Source organism: Mytilus californianus, unplaced genomic scaffold, assembly GCF_021869535.1.
Source record: "Mytilus californianus isolate M0D057914Y unplaced genomic scaffold, xbMytCali1.0.p SCAF_13, whole genome shotgun sequence".
In the NCBI taxonomy this organism is placed as follows: Eukaryota; Metazoa; Mollusca; class Bivalvia; order Mytilida; family Mytilidae; genus Mytilus; species Mytilus californianus.
In genome coordinates, this window is record NW_026262615.1 from 31,555,685 (window position 1) to 31,575,739 (window position 20,055).

Genomic DNA, 20,055 nt, shown 5'->3' on the forward strand with positions numbered 1-20,055 from the left:
ACTTTTCTTATAAAAATGCAAATGTACTTTTATGCAGTTGCGATATATGATTTAAAACATTACATTCCAATTCATAAATATAGATAAATACAGCCATATACTCGCATTATCTTTGATTTGATGACCTGCATTGTTCTATCTACTGATTGCTTTCTTTTACTTTTTACATTTGCCTACACAGCGGATATAAACGAAGAAGATGTAATTGCCAATGATACAACTATCCACCTGGCACCAAATCGCGTATATGTTAGCGTTGGATACCCTTCTTCAGATGTTATTTTACGTTGTATAATTATATAGATTTATTTGTATAATGCTTTGACATTTATATTTTTTAATGATTTTTGTAACATTTAACCACATTTAGTATTCATTTAGTGGGAATGTTTCTGGTAATGACAATGGTACATGTACCACTTTATACTGTCTTGGTGGCAACAATGGACTTACAGCAGCTAACTGTAATGATGAAAATACGGGAACGGCCAGTATATGTAGTAAATATCATTTATTATGTGAATTAATAAAATTTTGTCGATCAATACTAAAAATACTCAAATTAAATCGATTGCTTATAACTTTGTGAAGCTGTGTTAAGTGATCCCTTTAATAGAAATTTATTTTTCATTAATATAGTATTTAAGAATTCTTATTGTATTTTCATGTACCATCTCTCTTCTTTTCATCTCTTCCAAGATAACGGGTCCGTAGTCGGTTGGGGTATACCGTATTCAACAAGCAAACAAATGTGCCTGGAAAGTTATCAGCTTTTGCTGCCACCTGAAACTTATTGCCAATTGAATGGTCATGAAAACGAAGCAAAACATTCCTGGACAAATGTTTTTCGAGCGGAAACCGAAGCTAAGCTGACACAAGGTAAATAAATAAATACTCGCAAAGTTTACGGTTTCTGTAAACCAATTTATTCTCGCGATTTTTTTACGATTTGAAAATTAACTTGATGTAGGTTTATAAGGAAAGATCCAAGTTTTACATATTTGTGACGATTTATTTTCGAGTTATTTTTTCAACCTGCGAAAGTCGCAAAATAGATCGCTCGCGTCTAAGTGTCTGAGCAGAAAGTTGATGAACCAGGGGTAGTTCAAAGAACGTCTCGTCCGTTTTCTCAAAAAGTTCATCGGAAGGTACCAAGACCTTGTTGATAAATATTCCGTATCAACTTCACAAATAATACACGATGGTCTTGAAGTATAGATTCTGCGTACTGACGTTGTTTATTATCTTAATAACGTGTTATAGTATTCTTTTATTTGTCTTTATTGATATTACTTTTACTGTTAAGTCTGTTTTTTGTGATATCCATTTGAAGTTACTCTGTACTTATGTATCCCGTCATACTTTGAACGACAAAATTATTTTATTTTATTAATATTACTTTTACTGTTAAGTCTGTTTTTTGTGATATCCATTTGACGTGACTCTGTACTTATGTATCCCGTCATACTTTGAACGACAAAATTAGTTTGTATCTACCTGTGTGACGTCAAATACGCCAGTACGTAAAACCTTCCATCCTGTATAAATAGATAAATAAAATCGTATAATAAAAAAGCAAAATGAGGATGCTAAATTTGATGTATGCCTTTTTGTGCTTCTTTGTTACATTTGTTTGTTTTTATAGTGATTAAGATGATAACACAATGTTGACTGCTGTACCCCTATTTTTGACATTTTTACCTATTGTGTATGTTTGTTTTGTTCACTCACGCATCGTTGTCAATATAATGGAATTTGATGCGACTGTCATACAAGTGAGAGGTTTTGCTAGCTTTAAAACCAGGTTCGATCCACCATTTTCTACATAAGAAAATGCCAGTCCAAGTCAGGAATATGACAGTTGTTATCCATTCGTTTGATGTGTTTGAGCTTTTGATTTTGCCATTTGATTAGGGACTTTCCTTTTTGAATTTTCCTCGGAGATTAGTATTTTTGTGATTTTACTTTTTTTTCGATTCTCTTATCTTTTTAAGATAAAGATAAGGAAAACATACTATCAAAGGAAAACTTCACAAGTTTTTAACGTTGTTAAGGTTTTAGCTCCACCATTTTAAGTAGTTGCATGGTTTAAAAAAGTTGTATAGCTGATATATAGCGACTCTGACAAGCAATGACAGTTACGTTATGTTCAGTAAGCTAACGATAATAGTGATATACTACATCCAAATGTGTTAATCGACACATCTTCAATTCAAAATACGCTTCTGATCTGTTGCGATCTGCCTACCAATCAGAAGCACCAGTGATCACTTTAATTGTTTGTTGGGGTTCGTATTGCTAAGTCTTTTATTTCCTATGTGGCGTTATGTGGAATTGTTTGTTTTTTTTCGTCGTATTTTTTGCCATTGCGTTGTTAGTTTATTTTCAACGTAAGGGTTTTCATATTTCCCTATATATCTTTCTCCTTTCTTTGGGGCAAAGAATTTTAGGTTCAGAAATATCCCATTTTATGTTATCGAGTTTATTACGAAAAGTCAGAGGATTAAAGGTTAACAAAACGTTTGAAGACTGAATGATCATTCTTGAGGCTTTACAGGTGAATACAGAAAATGACGCGTTTGTTTTCACTAACAAATAAAAAAGTTATCTTTGGAAACAAAACAGACTAAGCAACAAAGGAACACATTCATTGTATTATGCGCTACATTTGAAAATAAAGGTATTTAATTGTAATAAATACTCATAATTGGTAGAAGTATAGGTTCCGTGTTTAAAGATAGTAACTGTTGGACCCAAAATCTTGGACGCATCAGCAAAATAAGCAACTTGAAGACACACTATAGGAAACAGTATACACCTTTTCCAGTTTCTGAAAAAATTGTTACTTAAAGCAAACAGGATATATCAGTTGAAAATATTTATATGTTCAGAATTATTTCACTGATCCTCCATCATCATAATTGTAATGTCAACCGACCTCATCAAAGCCAACGCCATTTGTTCATTTCAATTTCTGATTGCTAGAAAGCTTTTATACGTGAACAGTTTAATAACAACTTGTGAATTATTTAAATTAATCACTACAACATAATAATTTACAATCATACAATCATAAGGAATACCTACAATATAATTCCCTAAATTTGCTTTCTTCATTATTAACGTGTAAATATATATAAGAGATTCAGTTTCTATAGTTTTTGTATGATAATAACTGAATATGTAAATATTGCTTACCCATGTAAAGCAGTATTTGTAAGTGTTGGAAAAGGCGCTTTGTCTAATTCCTTATTTATACTTGCGCAATAACATATGTTCAATTTATGCTTGATTAATAATACTTTAAGATTACATTTTTAAGTAATATATATGTCAAACCATTAATTCATTTCCAGTCGAAGCAGGTACCAAAGAACCACTTTACTGTTTAGCAGGCTCGTTTACAGAAAATAATGAAAAAAGAGAACTTAATATTACCAGAAGATTTTGCAATGACCAGTTAAATTATTTTGTGTGCAGAACAGGTATATAAGTCACGTATTTACTAGTTCAATACATTGTCATATATACCAGAATAAAAAATAAAGGCAACAATAGTATACCCTGTTCAATAGTCATAATTCGATTAAGCAAAAACAATTCCAGGTAACAAAACTAAAACCGAGGGAAACACATCAACTATAAGAGGGAAAAAACGGAACAACAGAAACAACTACAATAAAAGCAAATACCAACATACAGAGAAACGGACTGTCTGATAACAACTGCCATATTCCTGACTTAGTACAGGACATTTTAAGAAAAAAAAGGTGGATTGAACCTGGTTTTATGGCTAGCCAAGCCTCCCGCTTATATGGCAATGTTAAAAATACCGCTAAAATGACAACACTATGTAACAGTACAAACAAACGCAAGAACACTCCGCATAAAGAAATACACAAATAAATGATATTATAGAGCATTACAACATGTAAACCGCAGAATATCAACGGACACCTCCCATGAATTTACGACAGCACACCAGGACATCACAAACGAAATATGAACTGCGCGTCACATGAATAAATCAACGTCACAAAAAGTGACGTATGTTTTTGTAAAACAAAAACATTGTATATGGGCCAATATGCGCATTTAATTCCGCTATGAAGTAGTAGTAGAATTGTCTTCATTCCCTCTGTCTATATCGTAAATGTGGTTAATTGCATGTATGATAGCTTGTGTCAAAGGTGAGGCATTTTCACATTAAAAGTTGTTCGGAGAACCATATGCAATTATTATTTCCATAATTTAAAGCAACACAAAGAGCACTTAATTAAATGGGTTCACATGGTAGAAGTTCAATTTAATTAACATATTTTAAATGAAATTATGGCAATTTTTTCTATTGGAACCCATTGTGTTCCACTATATTTCAGGTACAGCTTCTTCAACAACTTCAAAGCAAAGTTTAAATGCCGTAGAGATACCAGAGAAGGTTTCAAGCACGAAACGAACGTCTGGTGTACAAAATTTTGAGCCTGGTATCTATTATGAGTTAATTTTCATATAAGTATCGTGTTTTTTTTTTACTTGGTCTTTGTTTTTTTAGAACGGGAATGTTTCTCTCGATCGAATATTTATTTTCTATTTGTATAACATGTATTATATTGAGTAAATGAAGTGTACCAGGCGACCTATGCATTACACATCATTATCTAGCCTGTGACTCAATGATAGAAAGAGATAAAAAATTTCGTGGATTGCAACGCAGACACAGACAGTTCGTAACGGTAATGAGGGTGACTATATAGCATGCAAAGTGTTGATTTCAGTCGTTCTTCCCCAAAACCCTGCGGAAGCATGTTTTCATCTATAAATCTGAGCGTAACATTAAAGTACTCGGAAAGCTAGTTTCATTTTTGAATTATAAGTATTATTAGTCCTTTTTTCATATGAACTGTTTCGATCCAAAGTTCAGAATTTACTGTAAAATCTTCGGTGTATTTGTTGATTGAATCAGTGCGGTTAATAACTAATTATGATTTTTCGTGAATACATGCACATGATGCAAGACATTTGTGTCAATGGTTTTCATTATTTATTAAAAAAAAACACAATAAAAGAAGACGATTTAGTCGATATATCAATTGAACCATTGGAATAGTCTTGAAGAGTGCAGAAAATAAAAAGTTTTGATATTATTGTTAATCGTTATGATTTTGTATAATGGTTTGAAAGTACATCTTTACACTTTATAACAAACTGCTTCTTATTTAAATCACGAGTTGAGTATGCATCATCACAATATTGTTAAGGCTATCGGTAGCAGTAGAAAGAATTGTTCGAAAAATTTATGGAAGATGTTCCGTATAACTGCTATATTAGTAGTCTGCTTATACCGTTATTTGTAAGGATGTTTATGCAGTTTTGGTATCCAGTATAAATTCGGCACATGAGTATCGTCCTTCTGAATGTTATTACCAAATTAGAGAAAGGCAAATTTGTGATTTAATAATAAAAAACAAACCTTTCGAATCAGGACAATGATGTACATTCATAAGTTGATTTACTGCATTTGCTGTGAATTTCAAGTTCTTTTGTTAAACGTCCCGAATAATGGTTTTGCATATGAAAATATTTTTTGTAAATTTGTCAACTCTAAATCATTTAAAGTCTATAAGATATGTAAATGAAATGACTTGTGAGTTAAACTCTTACCTTGTATTTTTCAATATAGATTAAACAAATGCAACTGACTACAAATGAGAATAAGGATTTTTCCATTTTGAACTTGAATAAATTAAATATCCTAAATAAATTCCTAATGGTTGGAGTTGACCGTTTAATGTTTTGTTTTCCAAAAAAAATTGCGATCAGGGTTCCTTAGATCTATTTCTTTTATTAAATTTTTTTTCCCCCTTTTTAACATCTTTTTACTCAAAAAATATAGATCTACAATAAAACAAATCTATGTAAAAAAATAAAGTGAATAACATATGACAAACACCAAGAAATCACAGAATAAGTTTGACACAAACAGTCGTGTAATTTTGTTTTGTTTTGTTTTTTTTTTTTTTTGCATTTTACAATTTCTTTTTATGTATTTCGAATTTTGCTGAAGATAATAGATGAGCAATAAATTTTAAGCGATAGTAGTTTATCGATGTTTAAAATTCATAAACATATTAACACGATAAAAATCAAGGTAGAAAAACAAACAAAACTGCAGCAAAAACTGATAGAACACACCACTTAATCGGTATGATGTTTATTTTTCCGTAAACAAAGTCTTAAAAACAAAAATAGTTGAATTATGTATTATGAACACTTTTATTGTTTTAAACAAAATAAAGCACGCGTCGTAAATGCTGTAGTTGCATACAAAATGTTAAAGAAAATTATTGCTTTGTTCAACAATTTATTGACTATTTTCTTTAAGGTGAAGCTTCTGCTACAACCTCAAGCCAAATCATAATTGCCACAAGGAAAATGAAGAAAGATTCTAGCGCTAGTTTTGATATAGGTACATACATTGTTTCAAAATCTGACTTTTCCAGCTTATAAATATCCTTCATTTACCTTCGTTTTGATGTATAACAGAGAGGCAAGAAATACCAAAGGGATAGTTAAACAAATAAGTCGAAAACAAGCTAACTATGCCATGGCAAATACGAAAACCAATCAAAAAGACTAACTAAGAAAACTAAATACTGAGCAATACGAACCCACCGAAACAGGTTGTTGTAAATATAAATCTATTATCGTTCAGCTTTACTTTTTATTTCATAAATACAAAAATGTATCAATGCATCTCAGAAATGAGACTTCCTAGGTTTATATACAATAAGGAGGTGTGCTATGATTGTCAATGACACAACGTTTATAGGAACCCTTTTTTTTCTAAATGCTATATTTGTATCGGATGTATGTGATATATAGTGTTCACATCCGTATCATATGTGTTGTCTGTCTGCGTTAGGTCCAGTTATTGGTGGCATTGCAGCTGCAGTATTACTAATATTTGTTTCGCTTGGTGTGATTATCTGCAAAAAAAGGTAAGCGTGATTTGTGCTATATTTTGTAAAGTGTTTTAATATTCGTGTGCATTTATTATTATACTATACATCGAAATTTTATATCGATAACTGTATCTACTTACTTTTTCATTTTAACGCTACTATAATTATTATGAAATTAACTTTATGGTATAGTACACACATTTTAACTGAACTGTATCATTTTTTTTAAACCAATGTAAACTCTAAGTACGTGTTGAGAATTCATTTATAAAAAAATCTTTAAATGACCGGTGTTAACTTTCTATTTAACATGTGGACAGTGTTGTAGTTCAATTAAGTACTTCCCTTGTTTAAACTGTCAAAAATGTCTTGATCATTTGTAAAAAGACTCTTTGGTGTATTTTGCAATTAATGGAGCATTGACCGTTCGTTAGCGGTACATATTTGATATATAAGTTAGTATATGATTCATAAGCATTTTAATGTATATGCCAAAAGTCAATGTTTTCAATGTCTGAAACCATTTATTTAAACGTGCATTCAAAGAGCTAGGATAAATCATGTACCCTATTATTTACGGATGTATCAATATCATTAAGATGTGCATCGTACGAAAAACAATAATTCAGTTAGTTATACACTGCGTATTAGCGTATTTCATAAATATATCTCTTGGTTATTCCTCTCAAATATAATCTTTAGAACTTAACAATTATTAAAAACAAATGTACAGGCAATAAACTCACAAACAACAAAGGACGATTACACCAGCTGCCAGACCTCTTTGGTTCGTGAGTTTTTTAAGTTGCCCAGGTGTTAGTTTATTTTGTAGTATTTTGTGACCTTGTTTGCCTTTTCGTTGTATTGAATTTCTTCCAAAGGTGCTGGCAGTTTCTCTCGACTTATGAGTTTTGATTGTCCTCTTGGTATCTTTTACCTCTTTTTTAGAATAAAATAGTGTTGTCAATTATATGTTTTAGAAGTATTGCTGTACAGCCAGTATAAAAGGTCATGAATTATCAGAACAATTACTAAATAATATAATAAAAATTTATATCTCACGTCGTAAAAACTAACGAACAGGTTAACATGTGAATGATTCAATTATCACTTCACAGAAATTCTTTACTCACTTTTACATCATTTTGTTTTTATTTTTATAGTATTTTGGTCTCAAATATCTAAGTAAAGAAACTATTTACTGTCCTTGTATTACATTTATACAGATAGTGTTTTATGGATTATTGTGCGGTAAGAGTTTGCTCAGTTAAAGGTCGCACGGTGACCTATTATTGCTTACATTCTGTATTTTCGTACGTCCACATTATTTGGATTTTTGTGGATCGTAGTCTCATTCGTAATTATACCAAATCTCCTTATTTTATATTGCATGTTTTTGGTTTTTTCCTTACCTACTACCTGTCAAAGCTTCGGTAACATCTAGTCCGCGCTTTGACAAAAACAAAGAATAATAAATGGCAAAACAGAAGTATCTGCCTGATGTTTTTAGGTACACTCTTTAGATGTTATTACAAGTGGTTGAATTCATAACGGTAGGTAGCTAATTGATAATTTTTTTTAAATGTCAGTGTCATTTTGCTTCAGATAGCTGTACATGGTATGGAGTTCTTTCTATCTGAACTTAATTGAATATATCTTATTAAGAGTTTTCTTGAATATGTTCACTTGGCATATGTTTCCAGACCATGTGGTTTATACAGTATCAGGTGATCAAGCCCACTTTGTTTTAAGTGTTTGCCCGAAAAGTTTTCGTTATGTTTTAGTATATGTAAGAGAATGATAATCCCTTTCTTCATGATAAAGTACGAGCGTTAGCGAGTACTTATCATGAAGTAAGGGATTATCATTCTCTTACAAACTTAGAATATTGTAAAGTGCTCAAGGCTTAAATGATCTCTTGATTGGTTGTTTTTAAGAATTAGTTTCATTGTCAGTGCAATGTTTGTAATTGATGCATGACTTCCTTTTTAGACATGATTTCATTTATGGATTAGTTTTAGTGATGTAAGGACCTTCTTATAATTTTGGAAAATATAATAAATTATGTTTTATACATTAAATGACACAACAGTACAATGAAATGGTAAGAAATGTTTCCTGATTGTGAGTATGAATGTAAATCATGTAATATTTTAGCGAGGAATTATCTTTTTGTTTATTTTCACTTCAAATCAATAAATTCAAAATTTGACAGCCAATATTTTAGTCCAGTCCTTTACATCAAATACTACTTCATTATGTCAGGGAAATGTTCAAATATACTACCTTTAAAATAATTTGAAATTTATTCAAAAGTTAAACTAAATTCCTTTTTTGTAGAATTTTATCAGAATATTGGAAATTACTATTCTCACCAACCGCGGATCCAGTAACTAATGTTACTGCACCAGTAAACTTCATCTAATTTTGATTTTTTTTTTTTTTTTTTTTCAAAATTTCACAAATTCTTTCAAGCTGATAAATGTGCTTCGGGGCATTTGTAACTCATTTATAGAAACTCTTTGTTTTAAACTGTAAGTAGGCCTAAACAATCCCTTACTAAGAACATGATTTCATTCATTCTTCACAATTAAGAAACACCAAATCCTACAATTTCATTGGTCGAGAGCACTTTGCTATATTCTAAATGGACTTTGAAGAAATAAAATGGAATCATTTTGGTTTCTAGATCTGACCTTTTATGATATCTGGAACATATAGTCCTTGTTTACTCATATTATTTTTGGGTGATGAATCAAGTATCCACTAATTATTTGTAACATATTGATACAAGACAGGAACTAGTACTTATGGTGCAAGTTTTATTCTTCCCTCCATGCATACTAATATACTTGGAGTGAAGAATAATATAAGCCTTTATCAACTGATTTTTATAGGTCTAATGTTGTACTGTTGCATCACTTTCCCAGGTAAGGGGAGGGTTGGGCGCCCGCTAACAATGTTTTAACTTGGCCGCATTCTGTATATTCCTGTCCGAAGTCAGGAGCCTGTATTTCAGTGGTTGTCGTTTGTTGCTGTGTTACATATTTGTTTTTCGTTCATCATTTTGTACTTAATATTAGGCCGTTAGTTTTCTCGTTTGAACTGTTTTACATTTGTCATTTCGGGGCCTTTTATAGCTGACCATGCGGTATGGGCTTTGCTCATTGTTGAAGGCCGTACGGTGACCTATAGTTTTTAATTTCTGTGTCATTTGGTCGCTTGTGAAGAGTTGTCTCATTGGCAATCATACCACATCTTTTTTTTATAATATGTTTATCCCTTAAAATAAAATTCAATATTTTTTTCAGTCAATAATGCAGTTCGAGGAGTACCAGAGAGAACTTCCTACTTTTTACTTGTTATCTCTATTATCTCTTGTTTTAGACATAGAAATTAAATTTCTTATTTGGTAACTTTTCACTGTTTGCACAGATATAAACAAATTTAAATGATGTTTTCAGGTCATGTGGATTTTTCAAAACGACCAGTATGGATAAACAAGAAGTCCCTTTTTCAACAGTAGTCTATGAGCATTCACAAAATCAAGAAGTGAGAACAAGTGTGACACCGACATCTAACGAATCATATGGCTTAGCTTCAATCAATTCTGTCCACACATATGCAGTCGTCAACAAAATCAGAAAAACGGATTCAAAATTACAAATAGCTGACGAAACTTACACTAAAACATCATGCGGAGAATATGATCGATTAAACGGGGTATCAAAACAGCGAACAGATTCAAAGGAAAATTTATATGACAGCCATGCAGGGATTCGAAATGAAAATGACCCAACATACGACAGTTCCAACCATGGAGGAAGAAAACTTCAATTTGATAACGATGTTTATGATCATACAGACACAGTATCGACGGACGTAAGTGACTACGGTTATTCGTCAACTCTCAAATCAGAAACTAGAAACGAAAATGATGTATATTAAAAAAACCGTCTAGCGGCAACATTTAACTTCCAGAAAAGAATACTGGTAATGCAGTACTCAGGAATATGAACACAATAATATATTTAATGATATAGATTTGCTTGTAACCCTGATTTCAAGAAGTGACAGATTTAGTAGATTTATATCTTATCCAGGTTAAGTGTGCTCTTTATATTAACCAGGCATGACCTTACAGTCATCTTATATATTTCATCGTCATCATAACTAGTTTAAAGCAATTCAGATTCAGAAATTGAATAGTCATTATTTTCATTATTTTAAATACAATGTTAATTCTAAGATACTTTAGGCTGAAACAACTCAGAGCAAGGTAATTTATTTTTTCTATCATGTTATTTTTTAATAGACATATCCTAAACTGCTTAAGATTTGTCTGTAATTTGACTATATAACTTACTTTTCACTTTATAGCAGTATTACTAAAAAATAAATATAAACAGAACTTGAACTTGAACAGAAACCAACCTTTTTCGTGAAGAACAAACAGTCAGCATTTAATTCTTCAAATTTACAATTTCGAATAAGTTTGATTTTAAGACACTGGAGTTTTCCTAAATATCGAAAAAATAACACACTTGCAATTGCTTATTAAGCTCTAATATAAGATATAAGATAAGATAAGAAAACATTCAAACCACAACTAACACTTCGTTGTAGATAAAACTTTTCAAAAGACATGGACAAACATTGTTTATATATACCTAGAGTGAAATGACTTTCTTTTGATATAACCCGAAAGATACCAAGTTTCAATGACATGTGTTTCGAGGTATACAATAATGATATGTGTAATGTCATAATTATAACCCTGTTGAAAAATTTTGTTATCCTATTTAAACATACTTAAGCCATGTACATTTGTAGCTCCAAACGTTTATGCATTCCCGATTTTTAAATGTTAAGGTCTGGATCAATACAAACTACGACCAAGAGGTTATTTGCTAATTCTCAGATAAATGTAGGCTTAATCAACTCTATGATTTACTTTCCAGCATGCTAATGTTTTAACACACATATCCTTAGGATTTGTCTGTAATTTAACAATATTACCTATTTTTCACTTTATGACGGTAATTCTAACAAATAAATATACACATAACTTGAATAAGAAATTATTCTTTTTCGTAAAGAACGAACAGGAAGCATTTAATTCTGCATTAATGTACACTTTCGAATAAGTCTGATCTAGAGACAATTGAGGCGTGGCTCGGTACTTATACATCCCGCCATTGTGACATTATGCTATGGTAATTTTTTGTATTCTTGTCTTTCATTTTTGCTTATGTGTTTTGTCTATATGGCTTTTTGTTTTTCATTTTTGACATATTTGTTTGTTTTTTACTGCTCAGAGTGTGAAAAGACCATATTTTGTGCTCGACCTGTAAGTCCAGCACAGATTTTACATGACAAGACTCGACATAATCTCGACAGTACTTAACTGTACTCGACTCTGGTCTCGACCTTACGTAATAAGTCTGATTCAGTACTCGAAAACCTTGGTATAGTCTGATATGGTCTTGACAAATGCTTGACCAGTCTCGGCCAGTCTCGACCAGTCTGGACTTGTCTTGACCTGTCTCGACCTGTCTAGACTCAGTCTTAACCTTTAAATTTAGTCTCGACTGATCTGAATCAGCCCATCTAACTCAACTATATATTGATCTTACAAAATTCCAGGTTATTTGGTAGATTGGTTCATTGCTGTCAAATTTAAAGATTTAATTAATAGGTAACACAAGCTAGAATTTTCTGTTTTGATTATATTCAGATAGTCACCTTTAATTTTTTCTATAACTTTTTCAAATCAACTTGGATTTTCATCAAATTTTAAAGCTACCTCAATTATACATTGATCTTAGAGAATGCCAGGTTGTTTGGTAGTTTGGTTTATTGCTGTCAACTTTAAGGATTTGACTAATAGTTAAAAAAAAGATAGAATTCAGATAATCACCTTTAAAATGTTTTATTACTTTTTCAAATCAACTTGGCTTTTTATCCAAGAGACAAAAGCACAGCATCATCCAATTATAAGGTAAACATATACTGACTTGTATTTTTCATAAACGGTAACCATTCATTTGTTTCTTGTTCATGCATTTACAGGAACATTTGTGTGTAGACTAGACAGTGATCTCCTTCGGGTGTAGTTATTCCTAATCGCAAAAAAAAAAGAATATTCCACTATAATGTTATCGATAAATAACGATACACATCCTGCAATTAGTTGCAATTTTTTCTCGGTTTACGAGTCAGGTAAGTTTTCCTTGTCGTATAACACAACTTTAAAGATGCATTTTCTATAACGCAATATTTATTCTTGATTTTGCCAGATAAAAAGTTAAAGAAAAGTTCTTTTTCACTATATGATGCATAAACATGTGAATAAATTAGGTAAACCGTATAAATTTGCATTGACGTTAAAAACTTGACTACACGTTCTCTAGATAGGTAAGTACTGCAATTTCTACATCCCCACAAAGTAAAGGATTTCTTTATTACACAGATTATTTCGAAAATGAGGATGTATGAAGCAATTAATACCACGTTGTAAACATAGTTACGTACTAGTACACTTGGTACGATCAAAAACTTGGTGAAATTGTTCAAATAAGGCCTTTGAAAATTGTGGAATTAATTTCTTTTGAGTGTCAATAATTTGTTGGACGTACTTGATAACTTGCAAGCTTATATTGGTGATCTTTTCAAAGTTTTGATTTTTCAACCCTATATAACACTTTGCCTCATAATCTTATTAAGAAAAAAATCACACACCTAATGAAATGAGCATTTAAAAAAGTCAGAATGCAAATGTATATGTTCAAACTCTTTTATGTATTCTTTTTGTAACAACAAACAAAAGAAGTATGTCCTGACTCGATACTATGACTTTCCTTGAATTCCTTGACTATGGGGTGGGGATTCCGTATATCGTCAAGTAATCGGAATTCCAATGGAAACTAACTGTGCACCACTTATTGCGGAACACTTTCTGTATTATTATAAGTTACAATTTATGACTAACATCAACAAAAAACCATCAAAACAACATCTGATACAAAAACTTAACACTTTCAGATATTTGGTAGATATATTGGCTCTCAATAATGACGACTTCAGTATGTACACTAAAGAGATTTATCCTGCTGAACTGACTTTGAATAAAGCTAATATTAACAATGAACACTTCACTTTCCTGGATCTTGATATCTATTTCTTCAACAGGAGGCTTAATACCAAAATTTATGATAGAAGAATTAATTTTTCATTTCCTATTGTTAATTATCCATTTCTAGATGGTGACTTTCCCTTGTCACCATCGTATGGTGTTTAATGGTGTTTATGTATCTCAACGTTTTCGATTCGCTCGTGTATGTAACAACGTATTGGATTTTAACGAAACAAATCTCTGTTTTACTGAAAAATTATTACACCAATGTTTTCGATATCACAAACTAGTTAAAACATTTACTAAATTTAATCATCGATACAAGGACATAATTCGTAAATATAAATTAACATGCAGATATCTTATACGTTCAGGTATTTCACATACAATCTTTTATATATGGTAATATTCTATACAAAGCACAAAAATGTCGGCATTCACCTCGAAAGCTAACCAAACCTTTAAACAGACTTATTCAGAAGGGATATAGTTACGATACTGTTGTCAGGTCAATAAAGATGGCATATATTTTGGAATTATTATTGATTCACTCATAGTGTCTTTGCATCGGATATAAACACATCTATTCTTAAACCAGTTGCTGGCATGATACGGGTTATGTTCTTCTGGTATAATTTATGATGGTATGATACTAATCTCCTAAAGGGAGAAATTGTGCTTGATTTTTATATGATGAAGACATAATCTTTCAATAAGTTTAAATGAGGTCTGGAGCTGGCCTGTCAGTAACTTTTTGTAATCCTTTGTTAATTTATGTATCATTTTGCCTAGTTTCTTTTGTTACCTATTCTGACATCGGACTCGGACTTCTTTTAAATTGAGTTTTCCTTTGCGTATTGATGTGTGTTTGTTTATTCAATATTGGCTACAGGTATATGAGAGGGTTGAGATCTCACAAAACATGTTTAACCCCGCCGCATTTTTGCGCCTGTCCCAAGTCAGGAGCCTTTGACATTTGTTAGTTTTGTATGTTTTTTAAATTTTAGTTCATTTATATGTTTTGGAGTTTAATGTGACGTCCATTGTCACTGAACTAGTACAAATTTTTGTTTAGGGGCCAACTGAAGTCCGCCTCTGGTTGCGGGATTTTCTCGCTGCTTTGAAGACCCATAAGTGGCCTTCGGCTGTTTTCTGTCCTTCGGTCGAGATGTTGTCTCTTTGACACATTCCCCATTTCAATTCTCAATTTCAAAGTAAATTTGTATAAATGTCAGCGAGGGAGCCTCCATGCATTAGAATAAAACATACATCAACAAAAGGATTACAGAATGCTTATATACATACGCAAAACAAAGCCATATATCAAGTTCTAAAACTAATGATAAGATTTTTGTGACCAAAAAAACCTGGCCAATAATATTAAATTCTTTCATTAAAAAAACTGGAAACATCAAAATCAAAAACGATTCATTGAGAAAATCATAATTATATAATGCCAATTTCTACAACTGCTGTTATGACATTTACAATAATAAACGCGTAGTTAAATAGATTTTGTAATAATTTCCCTTTTTTCAACATTTATTCATAGGAATTCGCTCATGGATTTATTTCAATCGACTTAATAGCGACATATATAGTATATATATTGTTGAAATGGCTTCAGCTTCAATCTTTTTTTTTTTTTTCGTCAAATAGAAATAAATACTACTCAAAACAGTGATGATATGAGAATGTTTTATACATCATTTATTTTGTAAATAATAAATAATAAAACAGCATACTAACATTGCACCAAACTATCCTTTTTTATCACTTAGTGTGTATACCATGTCTCACTTAAGGCGTCTTAATCAGATAAAATATATCTGTAAATCATGAACATGTGTGAACAATACCATGTACTATAAAAAAAAACGATGTATGATTGCCAATGACACAACTCTTCACAATTGACCAAATGACATAGAAAGTAACAACTATAGGTCACCGTACGGCCTACAACAATGTGAAAAGCCCATACCACATAGTAAGCTTTAAAAGGCACCGAAATGAAAAATGTAAAACAATTCAAACGAGAAAACTAACGACCTAATTTATGTACAAAAAAATGAACGAAAAACAAATATGTAACACAACAACAAACGACAACCACTGAATTACATGCTTCTGACTTGGGACAGGCACATACAGAATAAAGTGGTGCTAAACATGTTAGCGGGCGCCCAACCCTCCCCTAACCTGGGACAATGATGTAACAGTACAACATATGAAAAACTATATAAATCAGTTGAAAAAGGCTTAACGCATTAGATGGATACAAACAGAAATACTAAGTACATTTTACAAAAACACAGAGTGGACGTGGTCGGGTACTGTACATCAAAACAACAAAAAGTGACAATAAGAACAGATCTGAGACTACTCGAACTTTCTACATATTAATGCATATGTTTATGCTTGATTACAAATGCTTGTAAACTTGTTTACAAGAGGACAATGCGTGTTGTCACGGAATTTCTATTGACATCATTCTTTACTAGCTTTTCATTGTCACGGTAAGTTTAGATATTACAACTTGATTAAGAAACATTTACTACAGTGTTGTCGGAGTATGAATTTTAATCTGTTCTGTAATGCTTTGTTAAAGTTGTTTGTCTTTCCATCGAATTTTTTTTACAAAAATATTGTTAGTTTCTATCGATGTCTGGGTTTTGAATGTTTCCTTGGTACAAAAAGAAATAACAAAAGTACCGAACTCCGAGGAACATTCTAAACGGAAAGTCGCTAAGCAAATGGCAAAGTCAAAAGATCAAACACATCAAACGAATGGATAACAACTTTCATATTCCTGACTTGGTACAGGCATTTTCTTATGTAGAAAATGGTGGATAAAACCTTGTTTTATAGCTAGCTAAACCTCTCACGTGTATGACAGTTGCATCAAATTCCAGAATATTGACAACGATGTGTGAACAAATTGATAATTTCAAAATTAAAATCGGCTCGTTTGTCACAGATTCTGGTACTGAGATGACCGCTTATGTCAAATTCGAGGTATAAGTCTAAAATGAGGCAGAGAAAGCCGTGTCTGTTGTTTCTTTAATTTCTAGTTCTGCAGAATATATTAATGGAACCCAATCAGAAAAATTTGTTTTGTTAATGGAAAGAATATTATCAATATACATGAATGTGAAATTAAATGATCTGGCTTCTTTCATCTTCTTGTTTTTGACTAGTGTCTGATGGTACTCCGAAATAAGAAGAGGTCGGCAAGGAGAGGCGTACATTTACAATGTATTTACCACCCTTTTTTTTAACCTTTTTGCCAAACCTAATTTGTTGAATCTTTCTTAAGGTATGATAATTCGAATAAAATTGTCATGGTAAACTATACAATGTTACGTTATTTTCACGACTTATATTTTACCAATAGAAAATGGGATGCTTTTCCTGGACTAGTTCCCGTGAACCTCATGCAACATAGTTTTATCCAAAACGGGCTTAATTATTCAATCATTTAATTACATATCGCTTTTTTGGTAAATGTTACGAGTTTTGTATTCATCAATTGAGGATTTTTATTCGATGCTACTCTTTTCATTTTGCTTTCCCCACGTTGACTGTTCACCAGGATAGAAGCATATAACACTTGTAAAGCCAACAGTGGATATCTGGTGTCTAAAATAGGCTACAAATTACCAACACGACTTCCTCCGCCTCATTTTTAGACTTATACCTCGAATTTGACATACACAGTCATCTCAGTACCAGAATCTATGACAAACGAGACGATTCTAATTTTTAAATTATCAATTTCCCCAACCTTAGTAACAATATACCAACTTCACCTGCATATGGGATATACATTTCCCAATTTATTCGGTATTCAAGAGCTTGCAGCTCCTACTCAGACTTTGTAAAACGTCACCAGTGTATGAGCAGAAAGTTGATGAACCAGGGTATGTCAACGAACGTCTCGTTCTTTTTCTAAAAAAAAGTTCATCGGAAGGTACCAAGACCTTGTTGATAAATATTCCGTATCAACTTCACAAACAATACACGATAGTCTGGAAGTATAGAGTCTGCGTTCTGACGTTGTTTATCATCTTAATGACGTGTTATAGTATTATTTTATTTGTCCTTATTAATATTACTTTTACTGTTAAGTCTGTTTTTGTGATATCTATTTGACGTGACTCTGTACTTATGTATCCCGTCATACTTTGAACGACAAAATTATTTTATATCTACCTGTGTGACGTCTACGCCTGTACTTAAAACCTTCCATCCTTTATGGGTGGATTTTACATAGATGAATACAATCTTTAAATAAAAAAGTAAAATGAGGATGTTAAATTTGATGTATGCCTTTGTGTGCTTCTTTGTTACATTTGTTTGATTTTATAGTGATTAAGATGATAACACATAGTTGACTGCTGTATCCCTATTTTTGACATTTTTACCTATTGTGTCTGTTTGTTTTGTTCACGCATCGTTGTCAATATAATGGAATTTGATGCAACTGTCATACTAGTGAGAGGTTTAGCTAGCTATAAAACCAGGTTCAAACCACCATTTTCTACATAAGAAAATGCCTTACCAAGTCAGGAATATGACAGTTGCTATCCATTCGTTTGATGTGTTTAAGATTTTGATTTTGCCATTTGATTAGGGACTTTCTTTTTTGAATTTTCCTCGGAGTTCATTATTTTTGTGATTTTACTTTTTGTATAAAAAACAGTGATGAACTTTAATTATGCTGTTTCTGATTTAGGTGAAATAGCGACAAAAATCATTTACATGGATAATTTAAACAAGTTAAATAGAAGCCCTCATTAAACGATCATTTTGATGTAAACAGCTTAAAAGACTAAACAGTAAATTATTAAGTTATCATCAGTCTTTCAGTTAAATTTTTAGACATACTCACTGCGAAAAATTCAGTAGTTTTATTATCGTGTTTTTTCTTTCGCTTTGTATACAATGTATGGTGAATTATATTTAATTTTGTTTTCAATAACCAAGTAAAATGAATCTATTAATTTAAAAATATAAGAATTAATAGAATAAGCACCACTAACCTTTACAAACAATATTACCGTACGATTTTGACAAGATAATCCGTTCATGAGAAGAATTATTCATGAAATAGCCAAACTTCTTTATTTTTTAAATTAATTTGTGGAAACGAAATCCCTGTTGGAATGGTATACACTAAATAAGGTGAAGCCTTATGTGTCTTAGTAATAAATTTGTGTATACGACAATAGGGAACCTACCAGGCAACAAGAGAAATCCTTGACTCCCTTTGTTAATTATACAATAGAACAAAACTAAGGAGTAATCCAGTAAACTGTTCCGCTAAAGTCAAAACAAGTTAAAGATGCAATCCATACAGAAGTCACAATACAACATATAGTAACAGGTCAGTGTTCGAAATGAATCCCAAATACCATTCTACCTTCAATAATGAACCAATACCTTCATTATTAAACTAGTGCCAAAACTTTAATCTTAATGCAACAGTGAATAAACTGTATGGTAGGTCACGTATCTATCCCCAAGTCGTGGGATACCAAATTTTGTGAATTTCGTGTGTAAAGAAAGTACAAATTTTATATAGACTTTGACATACCGCGAAATCAAATATTCGTAAAAATATAATTCTCAATCTACGAAAATTAGTACAGACTTCGAGTTAGACGTTGACTTCGAAAGCACTTAGATGATGTCACCTTGTTTGGTTGTCAAAAAAGACGATATCATTTTGTGGAATTTTAATTTAATGAATCTTTTACACCGAAATAATTATTTAAATAGAATGACTTGATAACTTGACATTAAAGTAGAAGTAATCGTATTGTAATTCAAGCTTGGCATAAGTGAAACATTATTTTACTGATGCAGATATCCGTTTTCCTATCTCCGCTACGTGTCGCTAGGTAAACTCAATTCAACAACCCACGTTTTAGGTAGGCCAAGCTTTAAATTCAA

The 20,055-nt window shown here is 31.6% G+C and overlaps 1 protein-coding gene across 1 annotated transcript; it reads left to right on the forward strand.

Moving 5' to 3' along the window:
- The first annotated feature begins 357 nt into the window (after positions 1-357).
- Positions 358-11,379, forward strand: LOC127723491 (uncharacterized). Its single transcript, XM_052230137.1, has 7 exons — positions 358-500; positions 700-879; positions 3,357-3,485; positions 4,380-4,484; positions 6,383-6,466; positions 6,923-6,998; positions 10,427-11,379. The coding sequence occupies exons 2-7, from the start codon at positions 750-752 to the stop codon at positions 10,908-10,910; spliced, it is 1,008 nt and encodes a 335-aa protein (XP_052086097.1). The 5' UTR covers positions 358-500; positions 700-749; the 3' UTR covers positions 10,911-11,379.
- Positions 11,380-20,055: the final 8,676 nt, after the last annotated feature.

What these genes read in the sequence shown, in the direction of transcription:
- LOC127723491 (XM_052230137.1), top strand. Translation starts at nt 750, where the DNA reads ATGTGCCTGGAAAGTTATCAGCTTTTGCTGCCACCTGAAACTTATTGC. An exon ending in CGAAGCTAAGCTGACACAAG is followed by an intron (nt 880 to 3,356) that starts GTAAATAAATAA and finishes ATTCATTTCCAG; the next exon opens with TCGAAGCAGGTACCAAAGAA. An exon ending in GTGATTATCTGCAAAAAAAG is followed by an intron (nt 6,999 to 10,426) that starts GTAAGCGTGATT and finishes TGATGTTTTCAG; the next exon opens with GTCATGTGGATTTTTCAAAA.